General features: G+C 46.6%; 1 protein-coding gene across 1 annotated transcript; it reads right to left on the minus strand.

Annotated features, from left to right (window-relative positions):
- Positions 1–1,573: 1,573 nt before the first annotated feature.
- LOC150061882 (cytochrome P450 4B1) lies at positions 1,574–15,191 on the minus strand. The gene is made up of 12 exons (XM_090334908.1): positions 14,964–15,191; positions 8,925–9,066; positions 8,699–8,743; positions 7,097–7,224; positions 6,174–6,298; positions 5,738–5,889; positions 5,490–5,596; positions 4,570–4,760; positions 3,438–3,571; positions 2,707–2,771; positions 2,535–2,617; positions 1,574–2,130 (listed from the first exon to the last, which is right to left on the minus strand). The coding sequence occupies exons 1-12, from the start codon at positions 15,141–15,143 to the stop codon at positions 1,947–1,949; spliced, it is 1,536 nt and encodes a 511-aa protein (XP_090191034.1). The 5' UTR covers positions 15,144–15,191; the 3' UTR covers positions 1,574–1,946.
- Between the last annotated feature and the right edge of the window lie 2,933 nt (positions 15,192–18,124).

The raw sequence follows: 18,124 nt of genomic DNA on the forward strand, positions 1-18,124 counted from the left end.
TCCTTAATGCCAGGACCAGGGGGTTTGCCATGTTCTCTTTCCTGGAAGTTGCTTTTTCTCTGCATGGATGCCTACAGCCAGCATCACATTACTGGGCTCCTGGACTGTTGGATTTCTTAGGTCACTGGGACAGTTCGATCTTCTTTGAAGAGGACCAGGAGAGGATCCCCCTTGCTTCACTAAGTAGAGAGGAGAGCATTATTGGGGCAGAAGTATGAACTGGAAATGTCATGGACAGAATGTTCATCAAGGGCCATAGAAGGGCTCAAGCAGAGTACCGGACAAAAAGAAATCATAATTCTTAGTGACCAGCCAAAGATAAATATTTTAACCATAGGATTCTAGGGTACGGTTAATATGTACTCAAAATGTGAGCTCCATGCAATAGGGAAGGCCCAATCTTATTTCCCATCCATATAGGTATGTGGACCCACATGCATGCACACACAGTCCACCTATAGAGCATTCATTAAACCATTCTTTTATACCTTTGCCACCCTAGCCACACTCATGCATATGCAATCCCAGGATCACACTAGGCAGAAGGATGTGTTTGGAGAGCTAGAAGGACTAAGCTGACTTCATCAGTGAGGCTCACAGGGGCCAGCCTTGACAAACCCCTCCTCCTCTTGCACTGGAGTTCTTGGCTCTATTTCCCACTGACACCATCAGTACAATCATGCTATTGATGGAGTTCTAGTCAAAAGACACCAGAATCTGGAGGTGTCAGCTTGAAGTTTTGTAGATGACCTCTGGGGTCTCTTCTCTTACTATTTTAAGGGGACAATGGATGCAGTTTGAATTCGTCTTCAAGCTAGGGGTATGATGTCATTATCCACTCTAGGCTTAGGCCCCAGAAGATGTCACTTGTGCAGACAACAGTCTATGAAGGTTTTAACACAAGAGAAGTTGGTGGCATAGACTGACAGCCCACTCTGGCTGGGTTGTCTGCATCTGAGTCCCAGGGAGACAAAGAGGTCTGAATCTACATGGGGCTTAATAGATCTGATTCTTCAGCACTGAGCAGATGTCAGACTTTCCATTTTCCAAAGGAAAAGAAGTGCAGGAAGAATATATATATATATAGGGCACATATCCCTCAAAACACCACAGAAACATCACCAAGTGATCACCAGGACTTTAATTCCTCTCTCCTTTTTCCCAGCCCGGTTTCTACTACCCTTCATTCCACGTATGTCTTAATTCCTGGACTGGAGCCTACTGGAAACCTTAAATCTTGAGCCCTGGTGATGTAGGTGTCCAGAGAGATCAAGCAGTTATCACAGAGACTACCGTGAAAAGCCTGTCACCAGGGAGTACCCAGCTTGAGGCCCTTCCAAAATTTCTTCATTGTACCTTTATACCTCACCCACGATTCAAAGCCTGGTATAAGAGGCACTTCCTTTCTTCCAAGAAATCCCACTCTGATGCCTCTGTGCCATCTTCTCCCCAGCCAAGGCCCCAGTATACAGAGCACAATACAACGATGAGACACCAATGCTGAGACTGACAGACAGGCCTCAAGATCCTTCTCAGGAGGAGCAGAAGACATGCTAACATGTGACTTCAGTGATGCGGATTTGCTTTAGAATTCTTTATTCTGTAGAGTTTTGATTTCATTAATTTTCCCCTTATTTCCATTATATTTCAAACACACAAATATACACATATAAGTGATGCAAAATTTTAGGAGGAAAAAAGAAATATCTGAATAAAGTGAGTATTCACCAGATGTTTGTGGAATGAATAATGAGCTCTAAAACTCCATGCATAACTAACACATATAGACACATGTTTACAAGGCCCTGTTCATCAGTACCTACTCCCCTACCAAACCTTAAGCCTCCTTAAGGTCACAGAGCCATCATTTCCCCTCATACAGTCTGAGGGCAGTGCCCAGGAAGAAGACAGTAGCCTGCCCCTTCTTGGCCTTTGCTCTCCAAAGCTTAATTCCCAGACTGAGAGACCAGAGGCTTCAGATGGAGGTGTATACCATTCTTGGAGCGCAGGACTAGTTGTGGGAGCTTGATGGGCAGCCGTGTAGGGTCCAGGGAGAACTCAAACCGGAGCAAACAGAGCGCTGTGACCACCTTTGTCTCATTCATGGCAAACTGCTGCCCGATACAATTCCTGCAGCAAGCAGCAAGAGAAAGAGTCGTGAAACTCTGGGATGTCTAGAGTGAGGCATTCCAGCACTTTCAGTGATCCACAAAAAGCAATGGCTCTGTTTGGATGAATAAGTGGCCGATGCATTGAGTGGTCTAGGCTTAAGAACTGGACATTGAGAATGGACACCAGTGGCTCACAACTATAATCCTTGCTACTCCAGAGGCTGAAACTGGAAGATTATATACGGTTCAGGGTCAGCCCAATCTATATTCCATCTTCAAAACAACCAGCAATATCAAAAGGGGAGGCATGATTTGGTGCCAGTCCACCTCCTCCCCAAGGGTAGGCCTGGAACAGTGAAAAGTTCCCTGAGCACCCCATCATGATGCCTTATGAAGGCATGGAGAGTCTGGGCCTCTTCTTACCTGGGGCCAGCAGAAAAGGGTATGAAGGCAAAGGGGTGGCGTCCTGTCATATTCTCAGGTGAAAAGCGCAGGGGGTCAAACACCTAAGGAGCCAGACATTGCTTAAATACTTACCAGGTCTTGGAATGACCTCCAAAGCCCCCACCCTGCCTGACCTCCAGAGATGGAATACCTCAGGGTCAGGCCACACCGAGCTGTTTCTATGGAGAGCATAGATGTGCAGAGACACCAGGCTGCCTGCAGGCAAAAAAGAGCCTTTGTGACCAGTGGTTCTGGACAGGCAGGCCCACCTTCCTTGAGTGACCTCTAACTTCTGTCTCACCACCCTCAGTTCCTATGGCCCCAGCACAGAGCACAGCACCTGACATAGGCATTGTGGAATGAAGGAAAAGAAGAGGGGATCTCAATCTATCATGAAGTGGGACAGGCAGGGATGGTTATAGCATTTCCACTTTTAATTAACTATTGGGAAGTGTTATCCATAGCATCATGATGTTAGAAATAACAACTAGCATTCACTAGGTGTTGACTATAGATTAGGTACAGGCCTAAAACACTCTTTGTCAAGCCACCATATATAATCGCACATGTTGCACACTACACTACACTACACAGACTGGACGTGAAAGCCTTGATGAACACTGCCTCTTTCATCTGGACAATAACTCAAGAACATGGCGACTCTTCCTTCTTACTCTCATTTTATAGCAGATGAAAGGGGCTTAGAGATAAAGGAATTGACTCAGATGTTGTATTGTGGAGCCAGGACGTAGAACCAGGGCCCTCTGAACACAAAGCCAAAGCTCTTCCTTCTTATTGCAAAGATTGGACCAATAGCAGTGGGGGTGGTCAGAAAACATCCACAGGACTGTAATTCCACCTCAACATCCACTCTTATCTCACCTGCAGGTAGAGAGCGGCCATCCACAAAGGTGACAGGCTTGTTGAGCTGACGATATACCTGAGGCACAGGTGGGTAGAGGCGGAAGGACTCCTTGATGCACATGGTCAGGTAAGTCATCTTGCCCAGATCATCCCTGATGGCAACACAGGACGCTTGCAAATAGGGATCGATGGAGTCCTGGGGGAAGGCAGGCTCCTGCCTGAACGTCATCCTCACCACCCCCCAGCCAGGAGTTAGAGAGGGGATTCCACAGGCACAAGCAGTGAAGATACCGGGGGCCACTGAGACCCAATGAACTGGACCCACTTGCCTCTGTCCCCTCCCCATCTTCACCATTAGGAGCGATGGCACAAGACCTAACTGACACAAGTTCATCCAGTCATCGAAGACAAGGTGCTTTGTCCTTTCATGACCCTCAGGATGTTATGGAAGCCCCATAATGAGGAATTCGTTAGGTTCTGCCTCTTTTCTCCTGTAGACCTTCTTTGGGAAAGACAGGGGCTGAGGCTGACTTAAGATTCAGGAATTGTTGTGGTAAACAGCAATCAACTCGTGTGTGTGTGTGTGTGTGTGTGTGTGTGTGTGTGTGTGTGTGCCATTTCTCTTTGACCCAAATGAACTACATAACTTGTGGACAAAAATAGGAGGGAAAAACCGGGAGAGGGAGCAATAAAAGAAGTGACACTGTCCAAAAAGGAGGTTACTCATGCTAGGCAATGGTGCCTCACACCTGTGATCCTAGCTACGCAGGAGGATGAGACCTGAGGATCACAGTTCAAATCCAGCCGACCTGCAAAACCCAAAGGACTCTTATCTCCAATTAACCACCAGCAAACCAGAAGTGGCTCTGTGGCTCAAGTGGTATAGCAATAACCTTGAGCTGAAGAGCTCAGGGACAGCACACAGGCCTCACAACCAATTTAAAAAAAATAGATTACTTGTTAACAACTTTCTCTGTGTGACAAAGACTCCATTTTGGGAAAAGGGGCTAGGGGTATATCCACACGCAGTCCCCCCTCCCCAAGAGGGATGAGGACAGCAACTGCCATTTCCCAGATGGCTGATGGTACAGATTGGGCATAGCCCGCTCCCTGGCTGTGAGGGGAAGGGTTCACCTTCAGTCTCACTCACCACTGGAAGGAGTCCTTGTCCCCTAGGATCTCTCGGACCTCATCCCGACAGCGCTCCTGGTGCTCTGGGTAGAGAGCCATGCAGTAGAGAAACCAGGAGATACCACTGGTGGTGGTGTCATGGCCTTCAAACATGAATGTGTCCACCTCAGCCCGGAGGTCTGCATCTGACAGTGTGATCCCACTTTCATCCTGAATTAAGGCACAAAGGATCAGCTCAAAGTCTTTAGGGTAGGTGCCAACGATAACTGGGAACAGTGCTTTTCAAATGCAAGACTGAAAGCCAAAGTGAAGGCAGCTTGGCAGATTGGGGTCAGGGGTTAGGACTTCCTCCCAGATTCCTGTCTTTCAAGTCCAACCTAGAGCCCTCCTGCTCTAGAAAGTCCTCCTTGACCCTTCTGGCTAAATGGCCTGTGACTTTTCACAGCTCCCATTGGATTTTGCTTACTCAGCAAGTGGCAACTGACTACCACCTGGCAGAGAAAGGTGTCTGTCACTATCCACCTAGTGTCCTCGCCACTAGATTGCCAACACCAGAGTGCTTTCCAGTCTTTGCATCCTAGCACAGGCACTATCTTGGGGTCAGCACTCAGTAAGTTTACAGAGTAGAAAAATACTGGGGAAATGAAAGGAAGAAAACTAACATTTGAATTCCAAGGTTCTACGATGCAGGGTGGGAGGTATCTTAGGAATCTATAGATGTCTCTAGGTTGCTACCGTGCTAACTCTTCAGGCCCCAGCCCAGCCACACACCCTGCAGTTCCATCCCCTTGTTGACACATGTCATAGGACATGAAGCCATCCCACACTGGGGGAAGAAGAGAGACTGTTGCCACTTGTGTCAGGACGTGGACCTCTTCCAGGACCATGAACTGAAGACTGGAACCAATGCTTGGTCACGTGCAGGTCACATGCACTCACCCGAGCACCTAGAAGAATGTCCAGGAAGTCTAGGTGCTTTCGTTGCTGGATCTTTTCCCGCTCCTTCTCATTCTGCAGCGCTGCCTTCCGCTTCCTGATGATATGGTCTAGGTCAGGAACATAATGTTATTGTCTGGGAATCATCCTCTGCCCTAAGAGGCACTGAGATTCTACACTGGGCAAGGCACAGAAGGCCCCAAAGGAAAACCCCATGATTCCTAGGGACAATACCTGTGGGAAAGATTCACCTGTATGGTTGTGGGCTATCTGGCAGGCCTTCAGGAATCGGCGGCCATGTGGGGTGAGCCAATAGATGAAGTCGTTGTGATACTGGAAAGACTCAATGCGCTGCTGAGTCAGCAGTGTGAGGTCACTGACTGCCAGGTAGTAGTCACTGTCCCTGTGCAGCAGATGGGGGAGGGGAGGGGAGGGAAATTCAGTCACTGACTGAAGATGGACTTCTGAGCAGCTCCCTCCCGGGAATCCCACTCAATCACAGCAGGAAGGGATTCCTGCTCCTCCTCTTCCTACCCCTCACTCACACCAAAGGTGGCTCCCCACCACAAGAAAGACCTGGGAGGGGTGAGGGCAGATCCCTATCTCCTTTCCAGTGAGGGCCCAGGAGCCCTTGTGGTTCCTCCTTCTGAGACCTAGGGTGGGGGTGTCAGCCTGAAGTGTCCCAACCTGTCATCCAGGCCGCTGTTTCCTTTGCCAAATGTGCACTTCATGAGTGTGTCCAGAGCCATGTGACCCACATCGCAGAAGATGTCGAAGCTTTTATCCTGTCGAGCCTTTTTCTCCCACTTGTCCTAGAGTCCAAAGATAGGAGGCCATATGGAGGCCTAGCTGGCGAGACACCCTCATGTACTCCAGACTGCTAGAGTCTATCTTCAACACCAAGCCCCTCCTCCACTCCACACACACCCACTCCTGCCCTCCACTGCTGGAATGTGGAGTTTGACAATCTGTAGAAGGCAAGTTCAGAGGACAGGACTAGGAGGAAGATGTTATGCAATATGTCCTTACTTTCCCCCGGACAGGCTAGCCTGGGAGGAACAGTAAGACCAAGAGATGGTGAGTTCCCCAGCAGAGCATATGGATAAATCAGCCTGCAGTACTGCTGGGGAAGACTTTCCTGCAAAGGGAAAGACTAGCTTAGGTAACTTCTAGAATTCTCCCAGTCCTGAGACTCTAAACCTGACCTGCCATTCCTCTAGAGATGAGTGTAAGCAGTTGTGAGAAGCAAAGAATGAACAGAAGATAGTTTTTAGATGTGAATAGGTCTCAAGTGTAAATAGTCCTATAATTCTGCTGTAGTAGGAGACATATTAGAGCCTCTCAGGACCTTTTAGTGTGGCAAGGAGAGGGAGGCCTCCTGGTAGAGACTAGAGGAGCACTGACGGGGCACTGAGAACTACATACAGTTTACAGCAGGGAGTCACACAGCAGAACTGTGGCCCTGCTGTTACAGGCAGAATGTGTGTGTAGGGCCTCAGGGACCCTCCCCATTCCAGAGCTCTTCCTGCCTTTACCTAGGGCAAACAGAGCGTACAGGGAGGACTGGTCCAACAGCCCACAGCTCCAGGAGCCTGCCTCAGGAAGCTCACCAGCATGGCATGCGTGGACTCAGCAAACACAGCCACATAAGGCTTCAGTACATCATAATGGAAGCCAGGTGTAAGCAGCTTACGGTGTTGGAACCATTTGGGCCCATCCAGAACCAGCAGGCCTTTCCCTGAGAAGGGAGGAGAGAAAAGGGATGGAAGGACTGGTGGGGAGGGGTCCAGGCATTTTTGCCTCAGTCCTGGTAGCTAGGATCCTGCAAGTCTACCTCCCATTCTCAAACCTAGACCTTTTCTTGAAGAGGCCACTAAAAGACAGAGTATTGCCCTCAGGGACCCCAAGCCTAGACAACAGTTCTTAGGGAGCAAACTTTGTCTTTTTCATACATTCCTCGGTTATTGCCTCTGAATTGCACCCACAAAGTCAGGGCTCCAGGACCTTGTGTCAAATGACACTAGTCTCAGTCACAGGAGATTTGCTGCTAGGGATAGTAAGACAGGAGGGAAGCTTAAAAGCTTTGGCTTTCAACTGCTGAGATGGTGGTCACAGCTTCAGGAGTCGAGAGCAATCTGTCGTGGTTGTACTTCATGGTCTCAAGAAGGACCCTAAACTCCTGCACCTATAACCATACACAGTACACAGCCCTATCTTCAAAATTTGCCTCTCATTTTCCTAAATCTGCCTGTCTTTTCTTTTGATCTCTCCTTATAGCTTTAGTGCAAACAAGGAGCACTGGAATCTATCAATTGTATTTTCTTGTGTTATTTGAGACCATTTTTTCCTCTTGCCTCATCCTTTCTTAGCTCACAGAGAGCTGCCTTGGAGATCATGAGTAAAAGAAAGACTTTGGAGACACGTATGGCCTCAGCGCTAGAAGACTCAGTGGCTCCTATTCATCCTCAAATCAATCCACAATACTGGCCTGATAGCCAAGAGTGACCACTTCACTCCTGTCCAGCCTCATCTCCAAATTAAAGTCTCCTTCCAACCACTCAGACTGCTCTCAACCTGCGGTCCTAGTACCACAGCCTTTCATGTTCTTGGCCTGAATAACATCACCTAGGAAAACCTCCTATAAGAGCCAAGCACTGGTGGCTCATGCCTGTAATCCTAGCTACTCAGGAGACTGAGAACTGAGGATCATAGTTCAAAGCTAGTCCAGGCATGAAAGTCCATGAGACTCTTATCTCCAATTAACCACTGGAAAGCTAGAAGAAGCAATGTGGCTCAAGTGATAAATACTAGCCTTGAGCTGAAGAGCTCAGGGACAGTGCTCAGGCCCAGAGTTCAAGCCCCATGACTGACTGACAAAAAATCTCTTGTAAGAACAACTCTACAACTGCCTTCTTCATGAGGCCATTCTTCACCTCTCCTAATTCCCCAGAGCTCCTGCCTGGAGGAAGGGAAGATGAAGGCAGCAAGGAAGGTCCCTGAGCATACTTCCCCTGACATCCAAGAGCTCTCCTTTCCTCTTGTCTCCCTACAGAGAAGGTAAGATTAGGGCAGGGACCAACACATGGGAACCAGGTAAGCTGTCCATCTGATGGGATGACTGACTGAACTGACTGACTAGGACAGCAAAGTGAGAACACTGATCATCCAGCACAAGGGTGGCCAGGGAAGGGTAGGGAAAGCAAGGTGCTTACCAATCCAGCGGAGTAAGAAGTCATACACATCCGGGGCCTTGGGGTCTGTAGAAGGGAAGAGGTTCATCTGAAATAGGGTCTCTCCAGAAGAGACTGGATGCTGAATGGGGTGAGAATTTGGCCATCCCTTTCCTATACTTTGCATATAGTCCCTGGACTCCTCCCCACATTGTGGTCTGATTGGTATACTCTCGGAAAGCCCCTCCCTCTCCCTGGAACACCTCACCCCCTCGGCTGTACACAGCTTTGGCATAGTCAGGTTCGTAGATGTTCAGGAAGCCAATGAATTGTCCAAACCAGAGTGGGTGGGCATATGGGAACTGGTGAGCCCAGGATACCACCTTGTCCAGGCTCCCCGTCTGCTGAATCTGAAATGGTGACAGAAGGCCAGAAGACTCAGTAAGCTGATGTCGCCAGCCAAGCCCCAGGTCCCTGGGCAGGAAAATGACTCTGCTACCCAGGTAAGCCCTTGAGCTTTCCTCCCTCCTCCTGCACCCCTTCTCCTGGACAGTTCTGCTGCAGTGCCCACTCCCAGCTCCACAGCTACTGCTCTAAGTCCAGGGACTCTTGTCTGACCTAGCCACTAACCTCACTTTGTTCTCCAGCTACTTGCTTTGTCTTTGGATTCCTGTCCTCCAGGCTCTCTGTCATGTTTGGTAGAAACTCCCCCACACCTTCATCCCTCATCCAATCCAGAGAAATTATAAGAGTTTTCATTGGTCTTGGGCAGGCAATGTCAAAATAAGACAAAGGATGAAAATCATCTCTACCCACAGGGAAGAGGGAAACTTCTGGTGCCCTGGCCTCCTTCTAGCAAGTATCCATGGAAGTCCTAACTTCTGTATTTTCCACTGGTCCTCTTTGATTTTCCTTACCAATTTTCTGGTCACCTTTGTCAGTCCTCCTCCCTCCATCCCTCCCAAATCACAATAAACCAGAACCTTAGGATCTCAGAGTGGAAGGAATCTTGGGCTGATCTGGTTCATCTGAGCCTTACTCCCCTCTTCATCAGCCATGCCTATGCCTTTGCCCAGCATTTTCCTCCCATCTGACAGGAGACCCTGACTTCATATTAGCACAGATCTTGAAAACCAGTCAGTGTGCCCCGGCCTTCCTGTGCCCATATTTCTCCCTACTCCCTGTCTGTCCCAGAACATGGTGAGACTGAGGACAGCACTTGGACCCACTACTACAGCTGCAGCCCCTTTGAGAGAACTGGAAGGTCATTCTTCTAGAGGACAAGTGACTGCGGCCCAGTTCCTCTAGGTTACACAGCAGGATGCCTCCGGTTTGTCCTCAGATGCCCTAAAGTCTTGGCCAACTTGTTTTTCTCCAGAAGGAAGGAAGCAGGGAGAGAGCAGAGAATGGAAATAATTTACTAATCCCAGCTCTCCACCCCATCCCTGTCATCCTCTCATTTGTACTCTTTGTTGATCCTGCTAGAGATAAGCAACAGGATGCTCCTGCTGTTCAAGTCTGAGTCGGTTTTACTTCACTAATCAAATCATAAAGGGATGTAATGTTGTCTAGTTAAACCATGACCTCTCTTTATAGGTGAAGATTGTAACCACTATCCCATCTGAACTGGAATATAGGTCAGAGATCCTGACTGCGGATCTTTCTACTGCTCTTCCTGTCAACAAGTCTGTTCAGGCATTGGAACAGTTGATCTGAAGCTCAGTTGGCCAGTGTCCAAGGAACAAGGTAGCTGCTTCTACAGTCTGCTGCAGCTGCAACTCTCCCATGGCTGCTCCATAACATAAATTCATCAGCTTGCAAAATAGAGGTGGACAAGCCAGGGGCAGTGGCTCACGCCTCTAATCCTAGTACTAAGGAGGCTGAGATCTGAAGATCAAGGTTCAAAGCCAGCCCAGGCACAAAAGGACCTGAGACTCTTATCTCCAATTGACCTTTAGAAAACAGGAAGTAGGGCTTGGCTCAAGTGGAGGGTGGTAGCCTTGAACTGAAGAGCTCAGGGACAACACCCAGGCCCAGAGGTCAAGCCCCATGATCCACAAAATAAATAAATAAATAAATAAATAGAGGTGGACATTTAGAAAAACGAACATTTGAGGTGGGAAGAAGACAGAAATTCTCTCTTCTCCAGCACATTGGGATCCCCAGAAGGAACTCATGCTATGCTCAGGTTCCTAGTACCAGGATATCTGGCCCACCTCCTCCACAACATAAGAATCCTTCCCTACCGCATCACAGACACCTCTACTTAAAGAAACTACTTTTCAAAAAAGCTTCTTTGGATTGTCCACATTCTGAACAAGACTTCTAGTCACTGGACTGAGAGCCAGCTGTCTGGTGTCTGGAGTCTCCGCTCTGTTCTCTGGGGGACACTTTGGCACTTATTACTTAGAGAAATCAGCCCTTTGTTTTCTCCTCCAAAATGGCCTTAGAGTGCCCTAGTGTCAATGTCTTTCCATCATGGCTACTCCCCTAACCACAAACAAAATTGTCCAATCAGTGTGTGTGTGTGTGTGTATGTGTGTGTGTGTGTGTGTGTGTGTGTGTGTGAGTACTCAAGCCAGCATCAAGATTTTAAAGAAAGCTTAAGAGTTTGAAGTACCAGGAAAAACCAGTCAAGAAGTCAAGAGCAATAAGGAAACCAAGCAACAAGAAACAAAGTCCTTGAAGTACCATTTAACTTTTACTTACACAAACACATCAGAGATTCGACTACAGGATTGAGCAGAGAGCCTGAAGAGGGAGGTTCCAATGAATAACGTCCCCAAGGAACAGAAAAGTGGCTTGGTCACCATTCTAGTGGCTTCTCTCCCATCTTCTCTTACAGATACAATGTATATGTGAATGTATGTGGCCACACAAACCACAGAAAGAACCTATAGCCCAATGGAAGGAGCAAAAAGACCCTCCAATTTCTTTGGGTGAGATGAACCCACTATCTACATTCCTGTTCCAGTCGAGAAGGCCATCTTCCACATGTGCCCAAGGCCAACCTCCCTCCGTCCCTTTTACTCCTTGCCAGATCTCACCCGCTGTAGTAGCTCCTTCTTACCTCCATTTAAAACATGTTTGTCCCAATTAATATAAAGAAAACAGACAAACAGAAAGTCTTTGGCTCAGTTCCTCCAATTTTATCTAAGACCTGGTTTTCCCTCCCTTCAGAATAACTATTTCATTTTTTAAAGATGGTCTCAGTATGTAGCCAAGGCTATCCTGGAATTCTCCAGTGATCATGCATGGCTTCCTACCTCCCAACTGTTAGGGTTCCAGTTATATACTGCCACTAGTTTGCAACCTACCTTCTGAAAGGAGTTCTTCCTACCTTAGTATTTCAGCCCCCATTGCCCATAAGTGCTTCATCGAGGGGTCTATCACCTTCTCTGGTGTTTAGCCTCAGCAACTGAAACATGCTATAACATGGTTGCCTCCTTGCTCTCCCCTGGATGTTCCTCCTGACTCTTAATGCCATTCTCTCTAGGTCCTCTCCCATTTTATGTTCTGGAAGAATGATGTCTCTGGATCTCCCACTTAGCATCTTCCCATCCTAAAATTTTCTCCCTGGTGGCTCTTCATCTTCTCCTGTTACCTACCTTCCTCACTGGACAGCTTTTCCCAAAAGATCTTTCTTTCTGTGCCCCCAAAATATCATCAACAATTCCCCTACCCCCGCCAGACACACACACATATCTCTGTACCATATCCTCAAGGTCCCATATTTGACTTTATTCATATTATGTTTGCCCACTCCTCCTCCTCCTCCTTTCCTAGGGAATAGAGTCACCATTTATCTCAAAACTAGATAGAACTTGAGTAGGATTTTCTCCTTGATTTATAATGATATCAAGAGATACAATCTAGCCAGGCATGTTGGCTCATGCCTGTAATCTTAGCTACTCAGGAGGCTGAGATCTGAGGATCGTAGTTCAAAACTAGTCTGGGCACTAAAGTCTAAAGTCTGTGAGTCTCTTATGTGTAACCACCAGAAAACAGGAAGTGGATCTGTGGATCAAGGGGCAGGGTGGTAGCTCAGGGACAGCACCCAGGCCCAAAGTTCAAGTCCCATGACCCACCAGAGGGGAAAGGGGAGAGCCTATGAAGGCTGGCTTTCTCCACTGCCCACAAAGCAACTTACACTGGAATTAGCAAGATAGAGCTAAAAGCATATGATAGAGCAGGTCTCAGAAGGAAGCTCCCATCATAGAACTCCCCACAGCCAATGTCGGGGGCTTCTGGGTCAGATCCCGGCACAAGTGCTGCCAGCTCTGAGCGTTCTCTTCCTGGGCCTCAGTTCTCTGTGTGTTCCAGTAGAAACATGGAAATTCTTTCCTTTTGCTTAAAATCCTCCAAACGCTATCCTTGTGACTCAGAGGGGTGCTTTTCCTCTTTATGTGGCATTGACAAATTCTGCTCTGATCCAGGTGTATCAGTGCCTCCATTTAGCAAGGTCAAAAGCAATCTTTGTCCCCCTCTTCCTAGTGGATGAAAGGGACCTCAGTGACTCCCTCACATTTGTGGAAGTGGCTTTGATAGCTCTTCCCTCTCCTATTCCCACGTGCCAGCTTCTGGTCAACTCTACCACTCATTCCTCCCCATCCTATTGGCTCAATCCATCTGCCTGGATTGCCCCCACCCTGGCCCATACCTCATGTTTCTATTCCACCCTGGCTTCCAGCTCCCTATTGGCCCTCCTCCGGGACTCTCTGCCTTCTATTTGTCTTGTCTTTTGTAGGCCTATTGATAAGACAATGCTGGCTGCTTGGAGAAAAAGAAGAATCAAAAACAAGGTTTGACAGGGAATCGGAACAAAGAAAGCAAACGTCTCAGGGCATTTTGCCTTAGAAATCCCCTATAGCAATGTCAGACTTGGAATGTCTGCCCAGTGGTTTGTTAAATCTCTATACTCTATCTCATTGTATGTATACTCTTCTAACCTAGAAATTTGATCAATAAGGAAGTGAAAGTACAAAGGGGGATGACTTCTCTGATAAGATATAGCAAAATTCATGATCAATGTTCAGTGCATAAAATGGGCAAGAATCCTTACAATCCAACACAAAATCAAGGAGACTCTTTCAGAGATGGGCAATGCCAGGGAAGAGCACCAGGGACCTTCCATATCAGCTTTCCTTGGACTCAAAATTAGCATTTCACACACACACACACACACACACACACACACACACACACACACACACAATGATTAGATTTATCAGTCTCCCAGAGACCCCAAACTTAGTTCTGCCATAAACCCCTACTATGAGCAAAGCCCTGTTCAAGCATCAGAGTAGAATAAAGTAGCTCCTACAATAGGACATATCCATGCCTTAAAGGAAAATATTCTGAAATTCGAGTAGACTGATAGGTACATACTACCAGGGCTTCCAGACTATAATTTGAGAGTAAGAAAAGTTAGTTTTGATGGACAGCCCATCCTCACCCCCGGGACCTTTCTCTTCCCAAATCCATCCTCACCAGGTATAGGAATCAACTTTGAATATCTTTTTTTTTGGCCCACCTTAGGACTTGAATTCAGGGCCTGGGCACTATCCTTGGGCTTTCTCAAAACTAGTGCTCTACCACTTGAGCTTTAGCACCACTTCTAGGTTTTCCTGTGTATGTGCTACCAGGGAATCGAACCCAGGGCTTTGTACATGATAGGCAAGCACTCTATCACTAGGCCACAATCATTATTCTAATGAATTTTTAAGGGCTGTTTATCTTCTAAAACAACATGCAGAGTTTCTGGGCCTGACTTTGAGTTGACCTCTGGTCTGCTTATTATATGGACTTAAGTAAACCCTTCACTTGCTTGTAATCTCAAAGTCCTCTCTTAACATTAGGGAAACCAATCCCAAGCTGCCCTTCCCATTTCTCAGGTTCTGGTCTAGATTCTAACCACAGCAGAGGTGTCAAGCCCTGGAAGAATGCAGTGCTATTCAGATGGGGCCAGATGGTTTCCCAGGAAACCTTTGTTGTACACAAAAGCACCTCTCTGATTCTTCCAGGCCCTTCTCTCTGCCAAACGTAGGCTGTATCCCAGATTCTCCATGTTCTCCTGGGACAGGGGAGGGGACAGCTAGAGTGAAGCACAAAGCCAGCTCCAGCATGGCTTTCTAGGGCTCCGGTTTTGAAGTGCTAGCAGCTTCTAGCACAGCTTCAATGGTAGGAGTAAGGGAAAGCACGCTGAGAACCACTGCTACCAGGATATCATCCCTGAACCCAAGGGGATTAGGCTTGATTCTCCAAAGGAAAGGGGGAAATGGCTCCTTCTGCAACACCCTCCACATACCTCATGGGCATGCCCCAAAAGCCAGTGGGTTGGAGGACCAGGGAAGCTGTCCAGAGCCCTGGCCAACTTCTGCCTTCGAAGCAGTAGATGGAGAATCTTGAAAAGACTGATGATGAAGATCACTACAGAAGCCCATAGACCCAGGCGGGAGAGGTTCAGGGAGAGGAAGCCTAGCCCCATGGCTAGAGTTGAAGTGTGTGGAGTCCACTTTGCCTTCAGCCACGCCTGAGTTCTCTTATACTCTAGACCCAAGCAGTATGCCAGGCCCCACCCACAAGTCACATCCAGCAGCCAGCATCAACTCAAGCTGGGCTGAGTGCCATAGGGTGGAGACAGCAACCTCAAAAACAGAAGAGAGAGCTTGCATGACTTCTTCCAAACACAGCAGGTAGTGGGCTATGAAGAAACCAGGCAATAAACATCCTATTTTAGTTCCTTGGAGGAAAGAACAGTGGATACTTATTAGCAAATCATTGACATAGTAACAATTCTCTTCTGAAAACTCTTTTGTATGTTCAAGAGACTTTTTACATACTTGTTCATTTAACTTAAGACAGCAAGAGGTCATAGGTACTCACTCTTTAAATCCATTTTCCAGATAATTAAATTAAGGTTCAGTCCACTGTCCCCTTCAATGTAGACCCTCATAGAGGGACTTGCATTTTTGCCAGGTTCTTTGATGTGCTTTGAGTCCTTTCTTGTGAAATACTTCTGGGCTAAGATTTCAGTTCCAGAAGGGAGATTTTGGAACAGAAAAGGCTAACTATATCCCTAAGGGTATAGTACAAATTTCACCTTTGTGAACATAGAAGATTGTCCTTTCAGAACCATGAGGAAAGATAATCAAATTCAAACCCTCTTGAATGAATGGATCCACTTAGGCCCATAAAGGGGTCAGGGAATTTCAGAGTTATCCACATAGGCCGTGACAGCTCTCGATGCCTCAGTCCAGAGCTTATTGAAAACCATATAGAGTTCATCCAGAAGTGAATATGGGTTTATGTACAGTAGACATTTATTGAAAGGGCTGTCAGCATCTATTTCTTGAGTACCCTTTTTATCTAAATGCCATGAAGGTACTGCCTTGGGGATACACTGGGATCAGCCTTACCTCCACTTTCAGTATGGGCCTATATTTATCTGAGATAACAATATTTATAGACTGTTAGTCATATTCTGATGTCTATTCCTTGGCTGTAATCTGGAAACTGTTCAGATTATACCTCAGATTGTCATAGGGCAAAACATAGGTCATTGTATACTCAATCAAGATCCAACTGCTAGGTCCTGATTCTACTAACCACCGACCTTTGACTGCTCTGGCATTACAATTAAAATAGCCTCAATGCAGCCTGGCCACCGTTGATTATAGTCACAATAGGTATATAACCAACATCAACCATTAAGAGCTCAGAAAACCTGAATTCAGATCCTTAATTAAGGTATCTAGAATTGAAATAAGGGGACTGCATCTAAGCAATATGCCTTGTATACTCACAGTCATCCTGGCACCTAGCTTCTTGATGGGAGTTTTTCACCCAGCTTCAAAAGCCTCCTGGTGAGACAAGCCTTTGTTTGAATTGCAGTGCTTAGCTCCAGAAGAGCTAAGAGAGCTGTGTCTCAGGAAATATGCAGATGTAATGCTGTTTGGCCCCAGGGAAGTTTTGCTTCAGAGAATGACTGTTCCCCACTCCAAACAAGTGATTTTGGTCATTAAAAACTTGGTTCAGGCTCTGGGCTCCAAGCCTTTGGGACCGGTGTCCACCAGAGAGCTGCAGTTGCCTGCTCTACAAAAAAAGGCTCCCGGTTTGCCCTCTCAAAATGTGACTTCTCTGTTTCTCACCAGTCAAGTTCCCATACAACAGAATGAATCAGATTCACTCTCACACAAAAGAGAAGGAATCTGTCCCCAAAATGGAAGTATCAAAATCAAAGTTAACGTGGAACTTCCAACAGGAGGTCACAGTTGCTAGTCTTTGTCTTAGAGTTTATAGGAAGCCCCAGAGGGAATCTTTTTTTTTTAATTTTTTTTATTGTAATTAGTAAAAGGGTTACATGATATTTGCCAGATAGAAGGTGCATTAATTCACATACATTGATACCCTTTCACATGTCTTGGTACCCGTTTCCCTCCCCCCCCCCACACCCCCCACCCGTCTTGGTTTTCCCCCCTTCCCTATCAAATTTCAAATATCCAAATACAAATAGATTCAATATATCAGATAACAAAGTGAGATACTATACCAATATGAGATAACCAAGGGACAGCAAAGGAGATGAGAGACAACATAGTACATTAAGGACAACAATCATTCATTATATGGCTTTTGTTTCACTATCCTGGAGGTCCTTTCAATTAGCTTCACATTATATGTCCTTATGTATCAAGATTTTGCTCTATTGCAAATCTCTGCTAGTAGAGCCCAAGGTTTCTACTGATTATGACGAATGAGGGAAACTATTGAGCCTAAGTTCCTTTGAGTCTGGCTCTATTACAGAGCTATAATTCTCAAAACAGCTTGGTACTGGCACAGGAACAGGCCTGAAGACCAATGGAATAGAACTGAGGACCCAGATATTAAACCACAGACCTATGGCCACCTAATCTTTGACAAGGGAGCCAAAAAAATAGAATGGAAGAAAGACAGCCTCTTCAACAAGTTGTGCTGGCAGAACTGGTTAAGCACCTGCAGAAAACTAAAGCTGGATCCTTCTTTGTCACCTTGCACTAGAATTAACTCCAAATGGATCAAAGACCTGGAGGTAAAAGCTGATACACTGAAAACTCTACAGGAAGGAATAGGCGATACACTAGGCCTCCTTGGCACAGGTCGAAACTTTCTTAATAAGGACCAAGAATCACAACAAATCAGAGAAAGGCTGGATAAGTGGGACTGCATTAAACTGCAGAGCTTTTGTATGGCAAAGGACATAGCTAGTAAACTAATCAGGAAGCCTACAGAGTGGGAGAAGATCTTCACCAACCAAACAACGGACAAAGGCCTCATATCTAAAATATATCAACAACTCAAAAAATTGAATCACTCCAAAACTAACCTCCAAAGTAACAACCATCTCATTAAAAAATGGGCCAAAGACTTAAAGAGAGTCTTCTCTGAAGAAGAAACAAAAATGGCCTATAGACACATGAAGAAATGCTC

This window comes from Megascapheus bottae, chromosome 6 (assembly GCF_031878675.1).
Source record: "Megascapheus bottae isolate mThoBot1 chromosome 6, mThoBot2.hap1, whole genome shotgun sequence".
In the NCBI taxonomy this organism is placed as follows: Eukaryota; Metazoa; Chordata; class Mammalia; order Rodentia; family Geomyidae; genus Megascapheus; species Megascapheus bottae.